The sequence below is a fragment of the Rhodamnia argentea genome, chromosome 6 (assembly GCF_020921035.1).
Source record: "Rhodamnia argentea isolate NSW1041297 chromosome 6, ASM2092103v1, whole genome shotgun sequence".
In the NCBI taxonomy this organism is placed as follows: Eukaryota; Viridiplantae; Streptophyta; class Magnoliopsida; order Myrtales; family Myrtaceae; genus Rhodamnia; species Rhodamnia argentea.
This window is the reverse complement of record NC_063155.1, coordinates 23,633,767-23,654,393: the sequence shown is the minus strand read 5'-3', so window position 1 is coordinate 23,654,393 and position 20,627 is coordinate 23,633,767. Positions and strand designations below refer to the sequence as shown.

Below are 20,627 nucleotides of genomic sequence, written 5' to 3'. Positions count from 1 at the left end.
TGTGCTGGGAAATCTATATCTGTTAGAATCCTCCCGCATACAAACAGGCATGCAGCTAAGGGATGTTCACCGAAACACATGACCATGGACAATGGACACAACACAACAACTATCCAGGTTTTACATAAGTTCAGCCAAATCCAAATCTACAGCTTCCCCGGCCAACTTCATTACGAAGAACAAAAGACGCACAATTAGGGGGAGAAAAAAAGAAAATGCTGGATAATTATAGAAGACAAATTATAAGATATGGAGTACGAAAAGCTTCGTCATGATGAAATTGCATGGATATATGGACATACATTCCCACCTTGCTTCTCGACCACCAAAAACCCAAAATTACAAGCAGCTTCAGACAGGCACGAAGCTAAGTCATCACTCCTAGATTCACAAGATAGGAACCAAACAAGTAAATGGACGACAAGAGAGATAATTGGAAAAAAAGAAGGCACAAGAAAAGGAATCCCTATAAAAGCATATCAAAAACATATTAGACCTCAACCCCCAACTCCTAGTCTCCTAGAGAACAAAAAGTGATTACGAGCTTAGTCACCTACGTGAGAAACCTCAAGTATCATCCAAGGGTACTTCGATCCCGAACTACTGCCAGATTTTACTGCTTGATCAATAAGGATATCTCTCATGCCTCAATGCTGTATCGACACTTCAAAATCATGTGCAATCCAGCTTGCAAGAGTCGACGAAGAATTGACTATCCTGCTTCTCTGTTGGACGTTTCTAGGTAGAATCTTCTGCCAATACAATACGAGCGAGAAACACCCTCACAAGAAGCTCTGATCAGCAAGCATTTGCAACTCCATTTGGTACAACCTTCTTTTCCGAAGATAAAACTCTTGTGCTATTGGGGTCATCCACTGTTTTTTCAGTCATTCCACCATTGGTATGCTTCAGATCCCCATTCGCACAGTTTTGGGTACTTTCATTGGTAAAATCTGAGGCAACCTGTAGACACTCTTGTGGTTTTAGCTCCCCATTAGCAATCTCTTTCTTCTCACCAGCAGGCTTTCCTCCCCACACCTGTAATGACAGGGAAAAGTAAATTAAATTCAGAATAAACGGTTCCTACATGATTAACAAGTGGAAATGCAAATAAATCCACAAGGTTATAGCATCCATGGGACAAAAATAATGCTAAGGCAAATGGCAAAAATGACTTGCCTGCTTCTGAAATTGCAACTGCCTTGCCTTTTTCTCTTGAATTGCCTTCTGACGATTTTCATAGAACTCAAAATCATCCAAAAGGCAAGTTTTGACCGGGTGATTTTGGAATATCTTTATCATTTTAAGACCCTGTGGTAACTTGACCTAAAAGAAGCAGCACTTAATTTATAGAAGTCACTAAAACAAACAGGTAAAAAAAGCTAGAAAAGGCAAAAGCAAATACCTCCTGGGTATCCCTACTGTTTGTAACAGGTTTGTTCTCATTGTTTTCAAGAGTAATGAGCTTCAGCAAGTTGTTAGGCACATCTTTTACGACGTGCCACTTCACAGGGAAGCAGCCCATCCACTTGTCTTGTTGCCAGTACTCGACATTCTTGTGGAAATCAACAGGGCCAACCATTTCTGCTAGGCCAACGAATTGTCCACTGGTGTTGACCTGCATGTCAATAATCGCATGAAAATCCTAGACAACACACTGATGAAAGTGAGGAATGATAAATCAAAGATACATTCTCAGTTATAATTATCTTACAGAGAAAAAGAGGAAAACTGGGCATCCACCAGCTTTCTCCTGAGCCTCCCGATATGCTGCGTCAAGCTTCTTGTTACCATTTGGTGTGCTAGCCCAAACATTGTATTTTATACTTTTGTGGACATCGTCCTCACTATAAGACTTAATGATGAAGAACTTAGCATCATCGTAGTCTTCAGGAAAATCAACTTTGTTGTATTGTGTGCAGTCGGGAATCGCACTTGACCTATTCTCCTTCTCAACATTATCTCCATTTGAGGGCATATTCTTTCCCTCGACAGCCAGAATAGATGTAAAATCCTTTTGATTCTTGGAATCCTTAGCCCTTGGCCCTCTGTTCAGCTCATTCAAACCATCCATATTATCATGACTATGACCCCAGTAGACATTGCCATGCCCCCTGTTTTTGTACTTATTATCAACCGACCAACTACGCCCAAATCCAATGTTCGATCTCATCGTGCTATCATACTGCCCATACAACTTACGAGGGTACATCCCATTCATGAATCCATTGGCTAGCCCCATGCCAGATATTGGTCTTGTGTGGTGCAAACCCTGTAAACAAAACAATACTCAGGATCTATTAGAATTCCCACATGACAAACCCTTTAAGATGGCTAAAAATCTCTTGATACTCAGAACAAGTGGCAAAGCCTTCATTTTCAAATCCTATATAGAAAGAGAAATTTAATTCTGTATGATATAAAGTTCATAAAGCATGAGGGGAGCTGGAGGGTTAGGGGTTCAATAGAAGGCATACAAGATATGCTACCAACCGTGAAATTCGAAGTAGGATGAGCGTGCTGATTCCTGGCAGAACCATTGTTGGGATTAATGAATGAATTTATCATCGCAGGGTTAGCTACTGGCCCTAGTTGCCCATCTGAAAATACTGAGCCATCAAAAAATGGAAAAGGGGAGCACAAGCCTTCAAATCCAAAGCGAGGATCCTGGCACCCAGGAGCCATGCCACCAGGCAGAGAACCCCTTCCAAATGAACCATTTATATTGTACTGTGTTTTCTGCTTTGACATTTTTGATGGAAAAGACTTGTTGCTTCCTTTTACTGCCCCTTTCGTGGCACCATTGGAGTTTGCATTGACTGTTTCGGCAGGCAAAGGCTTTTGGTCACCAGCTGCAGAAGTCACCTGCTCCACTGAAGGAGGAGCAGCAGGGCCTGTAGTAAATGGAGTAGGGGTTGGAGTCATCGACTGATAATAAGGAGACGGATAGTGGTAGTGCTGAGTCCCGTAAGTCTGATCGTTTCCAGGAACAGGGGAAGTAGCAGGTGAATAGGGGGCAAAAGGTGCAAACCCATAGCCATGTTGGTACATAAGAGACCCATTCTCCCCATAATATCCCTGGAAAAATTTCCAGCAGAAAATGAAAAGAACTGTTACACTAAAACTTAACCAACAAAGGAAGATATAGTCAGGCTAGAACAGTAAAACTTCCGTACTACAAAACATCTGGTCTAACTCAAAAAACTAGACACTTACAGAAGCCATGTCAACTCCCTCAGTATTTGCATATCTTGAGAAATCGTCCCACTCACCACCGGTCCCTTCAAAGCCTACAAGCACATAAATGCATGTGTCAAATTCTTCTCATCCACCTCAAAACTCATAACACCCACAGCTACGAGGGTACTTAACATACTTCAATAATATAATTCATGTTCTTAACTTACCTCCATAATAGTAGGCATGCGGTGGATAACCAGTAGGGACAAAGCACATTGTGGGTTCAAAATCAGGCAACGACGGTGTCACAGATGGCTCGTATGGCTGGATCTGACCATTTGCAGCCTTGCCATTAGTGACAGATCCCAAACGATTAGCAGAAGTCTGCATTGGCATAAAATAATGAAGTTTAAGTTACCCGCTTTTCACTGACGAATGCTCAATCGAGGAAAATTAAACTATGAAGAGTGAAAGACATGTAGAGCATCACTTCCACACGACAGCAAGAAGGTCTCGTCGTACATGAAAGTCCCAGAAGAACAACTGTAAAGCATAAAATTAAAAATACCTTTTTTGTCGGTTCTGGGATCTCCAGAGTCTTGGGCTGAGCATCTAACGCCAGCTTCTGAAGCAAATCTGAAGCTTCTAATTCGAAGTTAAGAAATTACACTTATCATTTCAACGAGTAGAAAGAGTCACAAACACAGATCACCAAAAGCAAATCAGAGACACGAGAAAAACTCAATTCAATTAGTATAACAAAGGACCCATTTCAATTCTTCGCAAGGGAATTGTAACGCCAGCTCGTTCAGAACAGAGAAAACAGTTGATTACTTACCATTATGGACCAATGAACACAAAAGCAGAATCAGCCAGAACACATTCGAATCACAGCATCATGAAGAGGGACGGGAGCAGACGAAGGCGAGAATTCCCTCCCTCCCTCCGTCTCTACCAAACCAATACCCCAAAAGCCCCATCTTTTCGCGTCCTTCCACACACCTACACGCCAGTAAGTCCTTCAAATCACCCCTCAAGTGCCACACGGCACAATTCTCCGCGAATAGAAACAGCCCACCCCACCCCGCTCAAATCCAACCCCATTTGCAACCAAAAACACGAGCACCGCACCACACGAAACAACCAAGCACGCATAATCAAACCCAGAAACGAACAGATCGCGAACCAAAACCAGAGGCGAACCAATTCGAAGGAAGAAAAGGAAAAAGGATACGATTCGCGGACGGAGGAGCGACAGTGGCCATGATCTGATAGGCTGGAGCGAAACCCCCTGAGAATTGTTAGGAGCAAAGGAGGGTTTTGGGGAGGTCTCGCGCTCGCGGCGGGCTCTCTTAGGGTTTTTGGTTCTCGGGGGTCGAGGAAAGAGAGAGGCTTCGGTCAACCTCCAGTCTCGACTCATATAGCACCACCGCGACGGCATTTCCGATCCGATCTGGGTAGGGGCCCACGTACACGTGGGATTCCGTCTTACGTGGCAACAGCTGCATGGTCCTGTTTGAGCTTTTTGTGTGAATTTAATACATTAACGTCTTTCGACCAAAAAAAAAAAAAAAACATTAACGTCCATAATTTGATTAAAATAAGGACAGTAAAATCCCAAATGAGATTGTACAACTTATTAATTAAAGTTGGGGTTTAAATGTTGTGGAAGAGATAGGTTTCATTTTCAAGATTCGATAGATCTTGTGATTGACTTAGTTATCTCCTCTATTTTCGCATTTGTCCATAGGATTTAGGATGCAAAATCAAAAACTCTACACTACTATTTAAAATGAATTATTTGAGCTCGAGATATGAGAAGTGAAGCGACCAACCAAGAAGACGAGGTATTTGCATACTATTGTAGAGCTTTTTAAGGCCAAATTAATTAAGTCATTCCATTTTTGGCGAAACAAAATGGCTTAAACACGTGTTAATGAGGTTGGATTTTGAGATAGAACACTTTTCAATTATTGAAATGATAAGAAACATTTTTTTTTTTGTCTATCCTATTGTCTCTCTCATATTTTTTACCCTACCTCTTTACAACGCATTGGAGTTGCACTCTCTACCAGAAACTAAATATCACCACCTAACTAAGCCACATGCCCAGTGGGCAAATAGGGAGAAAATTACCAAAAAAATCATAAAACTATTGATTTAGTCTTAAACATGTCCTAAATCTTTTGCATTTATGTCGATTCGGACGTTCGGTCAATTTTGGCAAAAAATTGCTGACATGAACATTAAACGTCCTATGTGGCATGCAATCGGTGCTGACGTTGACTTTTTTACAATATTTTATTTTTTTGAATTTTATTTATACATTTATTTTCTTTATTTTTTCTGAAAAATTATTTATTTTTATTTTCTGTGTTTCTTTTTTCTAACTATGGCCAACAAGGGTTGTCGGGCCATAGCCAGCCACTTTAAAGGGAAAAAAAAAGAGAAGAAAAGAAATGCAAAAATGGAAAAAAGAAAAGAGAAAATAAAAATAAAAAACACTACTAAATTTTATCCACGTCAACGCCGACAGTGTCACGTAGGAAGACCAGTGTCCACGTCGGCGATTTCCAATCAAAATTGACTAAATTAACCGAATTGGCACAAATGAAAAGGACTAAGACTTAAGTGGCAAAAAAAAAAAAATTGATTTAGCACTTAATCGATACAATTACAATAGGTTTAAGACTTTTTTTGTATTTTTTTTTCGGTAATTAGGTTATGGTGTTGATTATGTGATTTATGTGATAAGAAAAGTAGTTTGAGGTAAATGTCATGCAAGTGTATCAATTTGAGATTTTTTATGAAATGAAAATTAGGTAACCAAAAAAGAAAAGGCTTAAGAAAGGAAGTCCCATTGACTATTGAGGGCTAGATCTCTCGTAAGCCGGTTTTCGGTTGGTTTCGCTCTATTGGAACATCCATTTCTCAGAACAGCAATCCGACATCTAAACCTTGTTCTTTTTGTTTTCGACAAAAAAGAAAACGTTATTCTTTTTGTTGCCATTGGACCAATACAAACCCTCTTCTCCGAACTAGCTATCCTCAAACCAAGTATATGATATACGCTATACTCTGAACTAGCTACCCTCAAACCAACTATATGAAAGTACATGATATACGCTATATGAGGATTTCGCCTAATTCATCACCCTTCAATAAAATATATTACAATCCAACCAAAAAAAAAACAAAAAGGTATACTAAAATAGGATAGAAATGTTTTATCCGAGTTGGTCGAACCCACCCTATTTCCATAGTAGCCATTTCGGGTAAATGTAGTACATGTGTACGGTTTGAGATTTTCTGAGAAGCGAGAATTAGTTTGGGTGACCCCAAATAATATTGAAGAAAGATTCGAATAGCCATAGAGATTTAAGTCGAATTGGATAAACTATGAATTGTTCGAGAAAAGAAGAAGAAGAAAACACATAAAAACTTATGATGGCTTAGAGGTTGTTTGGTATAGTTTTCTCATAGCAATTTTAGCTGTGAAAGACGGTTTTCCATTGTTTTTAAAGATATTCCACCTAGGAATTTTTCGAACCCAACAACTACACCACTTTTAGTTCCAGAGTTACAACCAACCTTTTAGGAATTTTTCCCACCCGGCAAAAGATTTATGCTCTCGGGTCGAATTGCAGGTCACCGGTCCTAATCTCTTCTAAGAACAAGAACCAATGTCTTCTACTTCACCCAAAATGCTATGGACATTCCGAATTAGGAAAAGTCGGGGGCCAAAAAGGCGAAAGGGAACATCGGAATCATCTTCGTTATTATTCAACTATGGCGGGGAATCACTCTTGATCAACAAGATACAACCTTCCTCAAGGCATGGCGATGTCTTTCTTACAAGTAGAGAGATGGTTCGCTTCGAGATTATGTTGTAACAGCAGCCTAATACTTATTGAATCTTGAAAAAGTGGAAGGCGAGATGAACTAGAAATGACCCACTTGAGCCTAGATGTTAAGTGTAGGACATGGATTCAATACCATCACCGTTGTTGTTCACATAAACGGTCAATGGACTCCTAACCGTGTGGAACCCGTCGGACCATGCGATCGCGTCGAAGTTGTACCTTCCCTTAGATTTCTTCCGCGGGTTCGGCGTCATGTAATACGTGTTCTTGTCCCTATAGCATGAGAAAACCAGCAATCGGGGCTAAATCGCTATCTCCACTTCACTGGGAGCGAGGACACGGGGAATGTAGACCGCGTTCCTATTTCAGCTCATGTTTTGCACGGTGCGTCGGATAATCACCGTGGTCCGGAGATCCGAGATCGTGATCGAGGGGTAGTTGAGGTTGGAATTGCTGATGGGAACACTTGGACAGGTTACGTCGGTCCTCGGAAGGACTAGCTTTGCTATCTCTTCCCGAGTATAACCGAGGTAGCAGAGAAAGATGACGTAGTTGGCGGTTTTCATGTCATAAACAAGCCCTAGATCGATGGCTTTCGTCGGGTTTATGTGGCCGACGTCAATGTCAAATGGGTCGGGTGGTTTCGTGGGTCCACCGAACAGGAAATATTCAGAGTTGGTGTCCTTGGTGTAAGTTGTAAATGTAGGCAAAAAAACAACATATGAGTAGAGAATACATGAACTCCATCCTGGCATTATGAAGTCCTAGAATAAGAAAGATTGTATGAGAAAAACAGTTTCATTATATCGTTACGCATATAAATTCATATGACAAAATGCTAGGCTAATCTTGCACTTGAGCCGACGACATCTTTGTCAAGAATCGACTACTGCATCAAAACCGCACAAATCAAATTGAATGAGGAGTGCTCGATGAAAAGCGTCTCGAGTTAATTACCGGTTGTCATCAATGCCGATCTTATGGCTACTGGAGACCAATCTGGGTGAGCTTATTTGACAAGTGTAGTTGTGCCGGTCATGTGAGGGCACGACATGGACGTTCTCGATTGGAAATTCCAATTCACCAAGCGTGTATCCCAAGAAGACCGAGCCGGCGGTGTATTCGGAGGCAATGCCGCTAAAATGTTACTCCTAGAGCGCTTAAATCCGGCTGCTTGCCATATCATACATGAGATAATTGGAACAATTGCTATGCATCTTTATGCTGAATATACAAATCACAAGCTCACTTGATTGATTTGACTAGCGAATCAACATACCTTGAGAATATCGGGCAATAAAGCGCTAGGTCTTTGCATAAAAAGTATGCCACTACCGGTGCCGACACCTTCCCGACTATTAATCTGGTCGATGTTATTTGCACTGTCGGTGCCTTAAATGTCCAGAATGTTTAATAAACTAACAAGAAGTCATGCATTCATCAGAATTAATCTTGACTTAAGTAATTGTGGACTCTAGGACAATCTCTTGGACCAGCGATACTGCAATTCAAAACTAATGATGATCTTGCCTTTTCCTCTAGAAAAGTTGGCAATTCAGAACAAAAATTAATGCACGTATACCTAGGAATTTGAAGTGATCACTCGGGGGCTTGTAAGTCTAATTTTAGTAATGACTAATGGAACAGAAAATGAGGTGTTATAAGTTTATAACAAGGTGCTCGATCATACCATCCGGACTAATTGAGGTAGTGTAGGATCTTCGTTCCTTGGTAAATGTCAATGTAAACTGTTGGGACCATGTCGACATAAGGGACTTGCCCGACCGGAGGCTCGACTAAAATTAAACCCAATCCACCGGCTTTCTTGACCGTATCTGCCGCCTCGACACTTGTTATCAATCCCACTATTGAAAAGCATAGGATGACTCTGCCAAAAACCAATCTGTTGTTCCATCTTCCCCGAGAACAGGTTTTGAAATTCAAAAAGAGAAAGCGAGAGGAACAAAAACAAAGTCCGTTATCAATTTGAGCAAGTTTGATTCCAAGGCTATCGGTGAATAAAAATCCTTTTATGAAACAAGACATAGTGTTTCACCCGTTGTAAAAATGTGAGAGGGCATTTGCGAAGTTTGCATCTATTTAGGTGGTGATCAAGCTTTGTCCCCGTGACAAACAAGATTTCATGTATTTAATTTGATGAAAGTGCTTAAAACAAAGATTGGTAAATGTCACAGACACTACTCCTTCCTTTCTTGCATTATACTCCCATTTCATTTCTCTGTGTATGTGGTCTCTTGAAGAGAACTCGGGTCACCGATATGGTTATTGGCTATGGCGCCGGCTTGGTCTAACGTGAGTTTCGCCGAAAAACCGGAGAACCCATGTGTGTAGGAATAGATCATGGACTGCGTGGCTTCTTCTTCACTGGAATAACAAGACCCAAAACCAAAAAAGATGATGAATATAGGTTAAAGATCGGTAGGGCTTTTGATGATCGGTCTCGTTTCCTAACAACACACTACCGCAAGAAGATGACTATTGGCTAGGGTTGGCTCTATTTGAGTGGGGCAAGGGAAAAAAGAAAGAAAGAAGAAAGGGGTCGTGCACTTTTCGAGAATGTTAAAGAGGAGTTGTTGATGCAAGTCCGAGATGAGTTGATGATCTTGCTATGGGCTGCGCCCTAAGTAGACTATATGACCCCGTCATTCAAACATAGAAGAGTTGGATCCATTACTAACGGAAAACATAGCTAGCTCGATGAATGAAGCTAAAATTATTTCTAAGGAGATTTCTTTTTCTTGGCAATAGTGTTTACATCTGGTTCGGTTGAGCATGCTGAGTGCATGAAAAGGAAGGAAAGTGAGAGTAAGAGGCTCCAAAATGAGTGGAGATGATCATGGCCATGATGATGTTCTTCCATGTTTTATGTTGTCCATGTAAAGGAAGGGTGGAGTTCTGGGGTTTAAATAGCGGCGAGATGGAGAGATTGTTGTGGGAAAGCGTGCACGCTTTAAGGTTTGAAAAAGCTGCTAGAGAGAGATGAAGCCCCGATAATATCCCGCTTTTGCTGTAGGTTCATAATGTTTTTTTTCCCTTCAAAGATATATGGGTGGAAGCTAATGAAGCAAACTCTCTCTCTCTCTCTCTCTCTCTCTCTCTCTCTCTGTACGTAGTGTCGGATCTTATGAAGTTTATATTGTCTCCCTCTCTCTATACATGTCTTACAGGTGTAATTGCACCCGAAGATTAAGTTTATGTGTAAAAAATCTAGCACAAGTGGATGAACATGATCATGAGGAGGAAAATGAGTATGTTCTGATAAGTAATTTGAAATTTGCTTCAACATTCACCGTCCAGCATAAAATTTCTTGTTGCAGTTCTTCTTCTCCTTAATGTCTTAGAATACTCTCTCTAGATTTTACTAGTGTTTACATATCAAAGCTTTACTTTAGAAAAACTAGCCTATATATGAGTTCTTAGTGCTCTCCCAAATGCGATGATGGCTTCTATAGTCTAATTTAGGGGTTAATTATCGGGAGGATCGCTTTGTATCATTAGCTAATTCACTAAGTTCTTGTTTGATGTTATACTGTCCTTAAAAACCTAACTCCTCTAAGGAAGAACACGATTTCAACATGGAAGAGAACAATCAACCACTTTGTCTCGACTGTGGTTAGTTAGATTGATCATTTCAAATTGTAACTGCTAGGTTTATATATAACGATACATACAGACATATAAGCACTCACAAGATTTGACATACATCCAACTTATTACAGCACATTGTTTGAAATCATTACTTAAACATGCTAGATTCTCACCATCGAACCGTATCTATGCAATCAAATGTTGCGTGATCGCAAATTTACAATCAAGGCATAATGCTTATCAAATGCTCTTGAGTTGCCAAGTTAAATTTCACATCATGCAGAACCATTAGGCAAGTCAAACTTGAGAACTTTGCTTTGGAAAATGGCATTTGATTCCACCCACGTAACTTCCCTATAATTGCACCCCCATGATTTTACTAAATTTTATTGATGTAAAGCACCTAGCTTGCTTTGATAAGCAGTAATTTCAAGTCCAATAGATCTATAGAGAGATTATTTATGTGCTTATACTCTTACCTTCTAGAGCAATTTTGAATTCTCTAAATTGCGAAAAAAAAAAAAAACTAATGAAATCACTCCAAGGAGGGGAAGAGAAAATTATGTCTTCCTTAGTTAGTAAAATCATTGTATGTATATAGACACAACATCAATTTTTAGTAGTCATAATGTTGGAGACACAAGGCCAACTAGTGGCCAAGTTTCAAGGAAACCTCAAAGCAAAAGCGGGTATGCTCAAGGTCATATGGATATATGCATACGGTTTAGCTTGTAACTTCTTGCTCGTAAAGATGACGAGTTCCCTTGCATATATGTGGATACCGTATCAAAACAAACTAAACTTTCTTAATGAATTAGTGAATCTCCAAGTATGCTTGATCAACTTATCTAATAGATACATTTTTACCACTTATAAGAATCTACTGTGTGAAACCGAATCTAGCAATGTATGCACTGATGATAACATATTCATATTCATTGTAAATACAATGCATATATGAATGACTTCGAATAAGTTGTCATCTTCTATAATATATAGGACTGATCAAGCAATCCAAGATGTACTATAGTTCAATGGTTTAAGGTACCCACAAGCAGGCCATGTTCATTGAAGAACATATCCGAAAAGCCAAGCTCCAAGAAAAAAACAAAGTTCCTCAGCTAAAGAGAGAGATTAATCAAGAATGCTGTCGGGGTATACAAATACCGGCTTACAAAGTTGCTACCTGTGGATGACTCTTGCTAGGTTTCAATATGACTCACTTGGTTAATATAGGTCATTAATCAAATTAATTAGCAACATCGGAACCAATGTAAGAGCCAAAAGAAACCATTTTGACCCCACAACCAGGTAGTGTGATTAGCTGAAATTAGTTGACAAATGGCCTGATGAAAGTGGGATCCACTACTTTTGCCGTATTAAAAAAAACAAAGTGTTTGTTTAGCCAATATTAATAGTACCAAGCCCATCAAAATTGCCTATTCTTTCAAGGTTAAGATGGGAAAAAGTAGTTCATGATTCTCTAGTCCTTTCCACATAATTCAATTGTAAGGACTCAAGTGGATTAAGATTGTCATCAGTCAATTAGCAATATCTAGCTTAAGACTAAGAGTAATCATGAACATAAATGGTCGATGGTCATTATAACTACTGCTTTTGTTCTCCGGTTTATAGAGATGTACGATCTTCCCAGAAGTCATCATGAGGAATCTATTGTAATGAAGTGGAGGAAAATTTCCATCTCAAGATCAGAGGTGGGCGGAATACTCAAGAACAAATATGGAAATGAAAGTTATTTGGCCAAGATAATATTCCTCTTGCTTTCTCTAACCCCTTAATGTCCTCAAGTATCGATTCTTGCAACTTTGATCCGTCACTTGTCCATCCATAGGAGACAAGAAAAGAAAAGAGGCACAGAGGCATCAAACCCCTTGGAGAACAATGGAAGTGTATTTAGTCCAATGGCTTAGACGGGCATGTGTCGATTATCTACATTCATTTGCATCCATGATGTAAATATTGTGGCTCCAAGAGATAACAAAAGTTACGGTACCATTTGTTACTAGGTGTAAAATTTTGTTGAGCGGGAGTTGAAATCAATTGATGAGAAAGAGGGTAATCTTTTCCGGTTACATTGTAGCATGTTTATTATGACGGTTATATTACCTTGGGGTCGACTTTCACATACTATATTAAGCCCGTATCCTCGATCCGATTAAAAGCAGATCATCCATACAAAAAATACGGAATTTGCGGTACCCCAAGGGTTTGTGCCTTAAAGGAAACGATGTTGACATGCATCTTCCAATTGTTTTGAGAAATTAAACTAGTAAATAAATGCAATCTATCACTTGGGTACCTTATATTATCCTTTTTTTTTATTTTACAATCATATGCGCAGGCAATCATAGACTAGTCTTTTATCGAACGAAAGATAAATGAAATAACCAATATCAAACATTTTTCTTGGCAAAATGTGTTTTTGAAAAGAGTGATGGTAAGTATTTTAAGATTGAAGTACGAATGTAGCATATTACAAGTGAATATATTTAGTTAGATATGCCATATTTAATTTGTAGTAAGCACCTACCAAATCACCTACTATAAATGACAATTGCTAATGCAATACTCAATTAGGGAGCTCAATATGTAGACTTTTATTTCACCCATTCTATAGGCATAGTATAATCTTGGCTCTCGATTTGGCATGCATTTCTTCATGTGCAGACATCAATTGATGTCTAGGGCACATGGTACTTTGTAGGGTACATAGCCATATTCTTTTTCCTCATGTATGTCTTTTGCTGGGGCTCTTCTTTTCCTGAAAAAGTCTCTCTTTTAGGTAAAGAAGATGCACATGATGGAGAGGGTTTTAAAGGCTAGGGCTCTCATGAAGTATTTTTGAGGACCTTACATCATTTAAAAGACTAAAACTTAGCCAACCCACCAAGTGTCACTCTTTACGTTGACCTTGGTCGAAACGATGGTTGTATAAAACGATTACGCTCGTTCATAGGGATATTATCAACTTATTATTTGATCTCAAGTTTACCAGAAAAAGCTACTCTAGTTGTCCCACAAGTCGATGTTTGAAGTACAAAAACATTATTAAGGAATGTCTCAAGTCAAGATGATTAGAAGAAGACGGCTGCATTATCGCGTGGTATCTTGATCGTGGAGATCTAGTTATTTAGAGACTTGTGAAATATCCTCCAAACCTAAAGAATCAATTGCTAAAAGCGCATAGTTGATGAAGACCTATGATCTATGGCTATTCTTGTATTACTATTACAAGCGGCTTGGACCTTGAGATGGGAAGGACTCGGAGAGGCTAAGCCCAATTAAACTCAAAAAGGCCCAATTTCTTGGGCACGGGCTTGACCCAATCAACGAGAGTGTCCAACACAAATCGAATAGGAGTAGGAGTATGAGTATGAGTATGAGTATGAGTAACTAGTCTATCAAAATTAACATAGAAAATTTGTCCACATTTTTTGGATTCTTCCCCACTTTAAATTCTGCTCTAGAATCGACAATAACATTCGTGAAAGCATGAAAAAATGAGAGAATGTTGTGGAATGCAATTTTCCAATTCAATTTTCAATTTTCATTCTATGGACAAATACAACCAAATAAAGCGTTTGTCATATGGATTAAGGCTCTATTTGTTTCACGAAAAATTTAAAAATTTTGAAAAATGTTCTCCAATAAGTCATTTTCTAGGAAAATAACAATATTTTCAATGTTCATTTGAAATATGAAAATTTTAATTGAAAATCAATTTTCATCGGTCAAAAAGGAAAACTTAATTTTATTTCCCTTAAGACACATGTAATGTTAGAATGGTAGTAGAGGTACCCATATACTGGGTTCCCGGTCACATGAGTTGGAATGCTGGTGCCTTGGGTACAAGAGCCCGACACAGAGGCTATAAATCCATTGATCCAAGCAGAGGTACCGAGGCCTTTGGCTAGCCTTTGTGGACCCAAACCCGACTATTGAAGAATCGAACTCGAGAGTTAGTGACTTGTGCACGAGCCAAGTAGCAGGGCGTGGTCGCCTAGGACTCGAGCACGGATATCGGGGTTTTGAGCATGGTTGCCAAGGAGTATGACATGGGCACTACGATCCCGGACTTGACCTCCATGGATCGAGCCTTGGAAGATGGTAACTTCGATGTAGGAACCGAGTACACATGCATAATCGTTAAGAGCCCTAGCATGAGTAACGATGTTTTAGTCCAGGCCTCAAGAGACTTGGTCTCGGCCATTGAAGAAACATGCCTAGGCATTAGATCGGGGTCTTACGCCTAGCCGCAAAGGTGGGTGCTCGAACATGGCCACTAGAGACCCGGTCATGGGTACCGAGGTCTTAAACTCGACTTCCGTGGTCTTGGACACGATCTTGATGGAATTGGACTTAGTCGCCGATGACATGAATGCGGGAGCCAAGTACCTAAGCAAGGCCATTGAAGACCTAGGCATTGGCACTAGATCCCGACCCTAGCTTTTATGGACCTAGACTAGCGTATCGAAGCCTAGCCTCTTGTGGACTCAAACTCAAGCACCAATAGCTTGGGCCCAGGAGTCAAGTATCCAGGCATGGCTATATAAGACTCAAGAACACATCACGAAGAATTCGGGCATGCAATCTTTGTGGAATCGAGCTTAACCTCAATGGGCTATGATCTAGGAGCTAGTGACTTGAGCGTAAAAGTCGAGTACTTGGGCACGGGGTCTTGGCACGGCCTTGAAGGACCTAAACCTAGCTTTTGTGGACCCAAGCTCGACCGTCGAGAAACGTATCTCGAGGTCAAGAAACTCGGGACCGAGAGCTAAGTATTCGGGCATGGTTGCCGGGGATTGTGTGACATCCCGATTTTTCGCCTAATTAATTAAAGGCAATAAACATATTATAATTAAATTACATGACTCAGAATTGACTAATGTCATGTAAGTTTTGAGAATTAACAATATGAGCTCAATTTCTCGGACAAGAAATTGTGGGTAATGATCGTACAAAAGGGACACCCTAAAAATGTGACCTTGCTAATTGAGTATGGCTATGGTATTGAATTATTTCTATTTTTACTAAGTCAATTATATTGAGGAATCAATTAAAAGGACTATGGTATACATTAACTCCTAAGAAAATTATCAAGAGCATAATATATGATATTATAATCAATTGAGTATTCTAATAATTAGAATGTGTCACGTGACTAATTATATGATAATAAAGTTAATATTATTATGCTAATAGAAATGCTAAGTAATTATAAAGCAAATTATAGTCTAAATTAAGGTTTAATGTACATAATTAAGCTTATGAGGGTAAAATGGATATTTCATCCCCCAAAATCATAATCGGCCATCCTAGGAAAATTGTGCTTAAATTTTCACTATTCATGAATACTATTCACCTTATAATACTATTTATGAATACTATTCATGCCACCAACTTAGATCAATGGGATTTTATGACAAAATTGAAGCATTTACTCAACTATTATTCATTTTCTCTCATTTGCCCCTCTTGATCGAAAATCACTCTATCTCTCTCACTTTCTCTCAAAATTTTCACTTACAATCTCATATAAAGACATTATCAAGAAGTTGCAAGGAGAAAACGTTGTTCTTGGGGTGTTCTTGAATATCAAGGCAAGCTCAACATCTACTTATTACATTTTATGATTCAATGTTGTTAGGCCTGATTTATATGAAGAATAAGATGCCAGTGTGTGTGTGTGTGTGTGTGTGTGTGTGTGTGTGTGGTATATTTCGTGCTTATGTAGGAGGAAATTGACTAAAAGAGTGTATCTTGCAAGTTGTCTTATTTTCAGAATAACCTAAACCAAAATTTTTTAGGTTTATATGTTCGATCAAAAGCCCTTACTCGTCCATGATATTATTCTATGCCTAAGTTGAGACCACCATGATCTTCAGGCTTTACCATTTTCGTACAGTCTTTTGTGAACTTTACATGATTTGAGTCAAAACACAAAAGTCACTCTCAACATCCTAAACTACCACATATATTAAATTGAAAATTTTTGGAGTATGTTTGATTAACCTTACTATTTTCTACTTCCACAGGTCTGCATGTTCCGTTTTGAACTCGATCCGACCTTTGATGCTAATGATTTTTATATCTCTTTATGTGGACACGTACAGCTCTAGCACAAAACATGAAAGTTGAAGCTAACATATTCATCTAAAACATATATTAAATTGAGAATTTTTAGAATATTTTAAATTGAGATTAAGACCACCACTTGAACTAATTATGTTGTGTTTCTGTGTCTAAAATTTGGTGTTACTTCCACGAATTTTCATGAAATTTATATAAAGATCTAATTCGGGCACTAATCAAAGTTGTAGATCTGAGTCTTGACTACAACATACTAAAATTTGGTATTTTTGGAGTTGATTTACTGGGGTAAAAGTGTCAAATTCGTTCGGAGTGTGAAACTATCCCTAGAGGTGTCATTCACGAAAATTAGGTAGAACACTTTGATTTGTCGGCTAAATGCTCAAGAGCTTCAAACGAAAGTGATTATGTGTGCATTAATCCTTACTGAATGAACTACTATTTTGTGAAATTTGGGAATTTCATTATTTTAATTAGTGTATTAATCAAGGTGATTAGTTGGGCCTAAATCGCCCATGATGTCGCCTTTGGAATAAAGAAAATTGTTATATGGGATAATGTCACTATAAATGATGAATGGTGATAAATTGAGTGAATTGCATATGGCATGATCATGTGGCATACCATATAAATACATGTGTGCATTAATCATGGAGTTAAAATTTACAAAGTTATCCCTGTTGGACAACGTATCGATCGAGCTCCGAGAGTTTGGGAATCCCCTTTATTTGATTTGGGTTGCCCCTGCTATGTGATTAGGGAAGCTTCCGGAGTTGTAGATATCCAAGCCCGAAAAACTTGATAGTGCCATACACGGATGTCGGGGAAGAGTCGGTGGGCCTTGGCAAGAAATTTTGCTAATTATGAGCAGAATTATGAAAGATGAGATAAATGCATAACTACATATTCGTGAATGCATAGCATATTCATCTGTGTGAATTTCATTGCTGCTGTGATTGCTTGTGAGATTGAAATGATTCTTCCGATTGGCAATTAAAAGATTATAAAATTCTGTGATCGGTTAATAAATAAAAAAAAAGAATGTTTAAATAAATTGGCATCGGATAACATGTAATCATAGTCCGTAATATTTAGACTTTTTATTTGCTAAGCTATGACACACTCTTGCTCTATTTTCAAAGCCTTAGTAATATGGCAACTACCCCCACTACTCTGATAGCTCGTTATGGCACTGCTATGGATTTTGAGGCATCCGTGTATCACTTTACTAACCTCGCTTTTCTTGACATAGAGTTCATAAGGGTTAGGTTCACTTTTTGGATTGATATGGGTCTAAGGATGGAATGAATCTCGTATCACTTTGAGTCAATTTATGCTCAATATGATGGATACTTAGTTGGCTCAATTCCTTTGCCACGTAACGACGACAGTAATGACAACAATGAGTGATGGAGGAGGATGCTGAGGATGATGAAGGAGCGCCAAAAGAAGAGAGCAAATCTGAAGGGGTGGTGGGGTTAGGCAATAGTTATTTGTTTGTAGCATGTTAGCCTAGTGTGAAATTGTCTTAGGTTACTTGACTTTAATGAATGAAGATTTTATATTTAATATAAGTTTTCCGTTCTGCTTGTGCTAATTAATCGAAATTATAATATAATGTGCGATACAAGTATTATTGCATTAATCTATGACAATATTTTCTTGCATTAAAATGATTTGATGCATGCACCCGCAAGAATGTATTTGTGCATATCATCCGAGAAACGACGTATGGCCTGGATGGACAATTATTATGGCCCGGATAGGCAAATGTTCCCTTAAAATCTCAAGGGTTCATATTGTGGGTATATTGAGCCATCATTCTCATGAAGGTAATTATGCGAGACATTTATCGTTAGGTAACATTGAACTCACAAGTGACCGTTCCCAGGATATGACTTACTAACTATGGCTCGGATAGACATAAAAATTATCGACCCAAGAATAACTGTTTGATGTGACTCGCATGGATTGATGTGTTCATGGTATTTGAACAAAAGTTATGTGGTAGATTCCACGCATTTGATGATTTACAAATAAAGGTTCATATTCATATTTACAATATATCGCAGGATAACTTTGTTGAGTATAAAACCGACATTCCTACCTTAGACCTAGTAATTTTATTTACTGGGCCGCTCGCTCATCCCTTTATATTTTTTCAAGAAATTGATGGACCCATCACGAGCGCATCTATTTGGCCAGTCTACCCATATGCATATGTACCAAAGTGATGCTATCGAGATGAAGTCTTGAGATGTGGGTCACAAAAGCTAAGAGAGATAGAGTATCAAAGTAAGTAGTCAACCTCTTTCGTACTTTATTTGTAGAGTAATAAATGGGAGGTTATATGATAATGTAAGATATATTGATGCATATATAAAATTATGTGTGTTTATATATAGACGTTGCTATGTTTGCTATTTCAATATGCCCACCATTAGAAATAAAGGTTGGCAGAAACTAAGGAAAAAGGTTAAAGAAAAATATAAATACGTGATAAGGGGAAAGGTCATAGGGTCGTTACACCTCGGCTGGTGGTACCCACGGTTACGTTGAGGTGGTTGACACACTCCTCTCTTTTTTCAAATGTGGGTTCCATCTTGTAAAATTTTTTATTAACGCGAGGGCGACGTTAACGGTTGCGGTTGGGCTAAGTGGGCAAGCTTGAAAGATGTGGGAGTTTCAAATTTTTATGGACCACATCTAACTGAATATCCTCCCAATGATGATGGTAAAATTGGCTGTTCAATCCATCTAAGCTAGGAGCCTTACTAGCACCCAATTGGAAAGTCGCTTCTTTCACTTCCTCTGTTATGATTGGTGTAGTCAATCCTTCATTCATCTCATCTGTGGCCATACTTACACATTGGTCGAAATAGGTTAGAAGTCTCTCACACCCCCCGACTCATACAAGGACTCGTGAAATTTCATAATATGTTGTTTCAACAAGCTCGGTTCCCTACACCAATTATGATCATCTACTCTCGGCATTGAGATCTTGTTCCGTTGTTTTATTTAGACTTTAGTCGTATGAAATCACTTAGTATTTTGATCCCTCCACTTTACCCGGTTTATCCGTGACCGTAAGCTCCAATACATTTCTTCTTAGCTCCAGAGCTTTTCCATTCATTCTACCACTTCCTCGCTATTCTTCCTTTAAAAAGCCTTCGTTGCTTTGTTAGTAATTTCCGTGAATATCTTTTTCAAAACTTCAATTTGACGAGAAGCGTTGGAAATTTTCCTTTTAATCCAGGTGGTAAGTTCCTCAGAAACCCCTTCACTTTCCTTGAAAAATCCCATGGTGCTAAATAAGGGCGGAGCCAAATTGTTTTGGTAATCTCACTACAATCCCGATCATCTAGCTAGAAAGCTTCAAATTTGAATTCTTTTTCTTTTTTCCACGAGCTAGATGCAAATAAAGAAGTAGAGGGCTATGGTCGGAGATAGAAATGGCCGCGTGCCGGTTTGGGCCTGGAACCAGCCCGTTGACCGAGCCCGCCGGTTCCGGTTCGGAACCAACCAATTAGCCGTTGGGCCTTTAAGCCTTAAAAAAAAAAATCGAGCCCGCAGGCCGCATCCAACCGTTGCATTGCAATGGATTCCCCCCTTTCATTTTTTTCTCACAAATTCTTTCAATCCGCTCGATTCTATCAATCCCGACTCAATACTTTCAATTTTCTAAATCCGCTTTCCGCTCGATTTAAAAAAAAAAAGGCAAGTGGAGGCGGATCTGGTGACAAGGGAAAGAGCGCTATGAGGATGGGGGAATCCAATTATCCTCATCCTCATAAATATAATCCTCGTGAATTTGCATGTTGGGTAGACGAGGATGATAATATCAACGTTATTCCCAACGTTGGG

General features: G+C 39.0%; 1 protein-coding gene and 1 pseudogene across 1 annotated transcript; both read right to left on the bottom strand.

The window, feature by feature from the left end:
• Nucleotides 1–258: 258 nt before the first annotated feature.
• On the bottom strand, nt 259–4,586 carry LOC115753238 (YTH domain-containing protein ECT4-like). Its single transcript, XM_030691769.2, has 9 exons — nt 4,415–4,586; nt 3,749–3,825; nt 3,408–3,564; nt 3,217–3,290; nt 2,494–3,078; nt 1,715–2,272; nt 1,406–1,618; nt 1,180–1,326; nt 259–1,038 (listed from the first exon to the last, which is right to left on the bottom strand). Exons 1-9 carry the CDS (start codon nt 4,443–4,445, stop codon nt 799–801), a joined length of 2,082 nt encoding a protein of 693 aa, XP_030547629.1. The 5' UTR covers nt 4,446–4,586; the 3' UTR covers nt 259–798.
• A 2,351-nt stretch (nt 4,587–6,937) lies between these two features.
• Nucleotides 6,938–9,188, bottom strand: LOC125315544 (annotated as a pseudogene).
• Between the last annotated feature and the right edge of the window lie 11,439 nt (nt 9,189–20,627).

Coding starts and splice junctions, on each gene's coding strand:
- LOC115753238 (XM_030691769.2), bottom strand. CDS start 4,445: ATGGCCACTGTCGCTCCTCCGTCCGCGAATC. Junction 3,565..3,748: donor TCCCAGAACCGACAAAAAAG/GTATTTTTAATT, acceptor ATGCCAATGCAG/ACTTCTGCTAATCGTTTGGG. Junction 2,273..2,493: donor ATCCTACTTCGAATTTCACG/GTTGGTAGCATA, acceptor TTTTGTTTACAG/GGTTTGCACCACACAAGACC.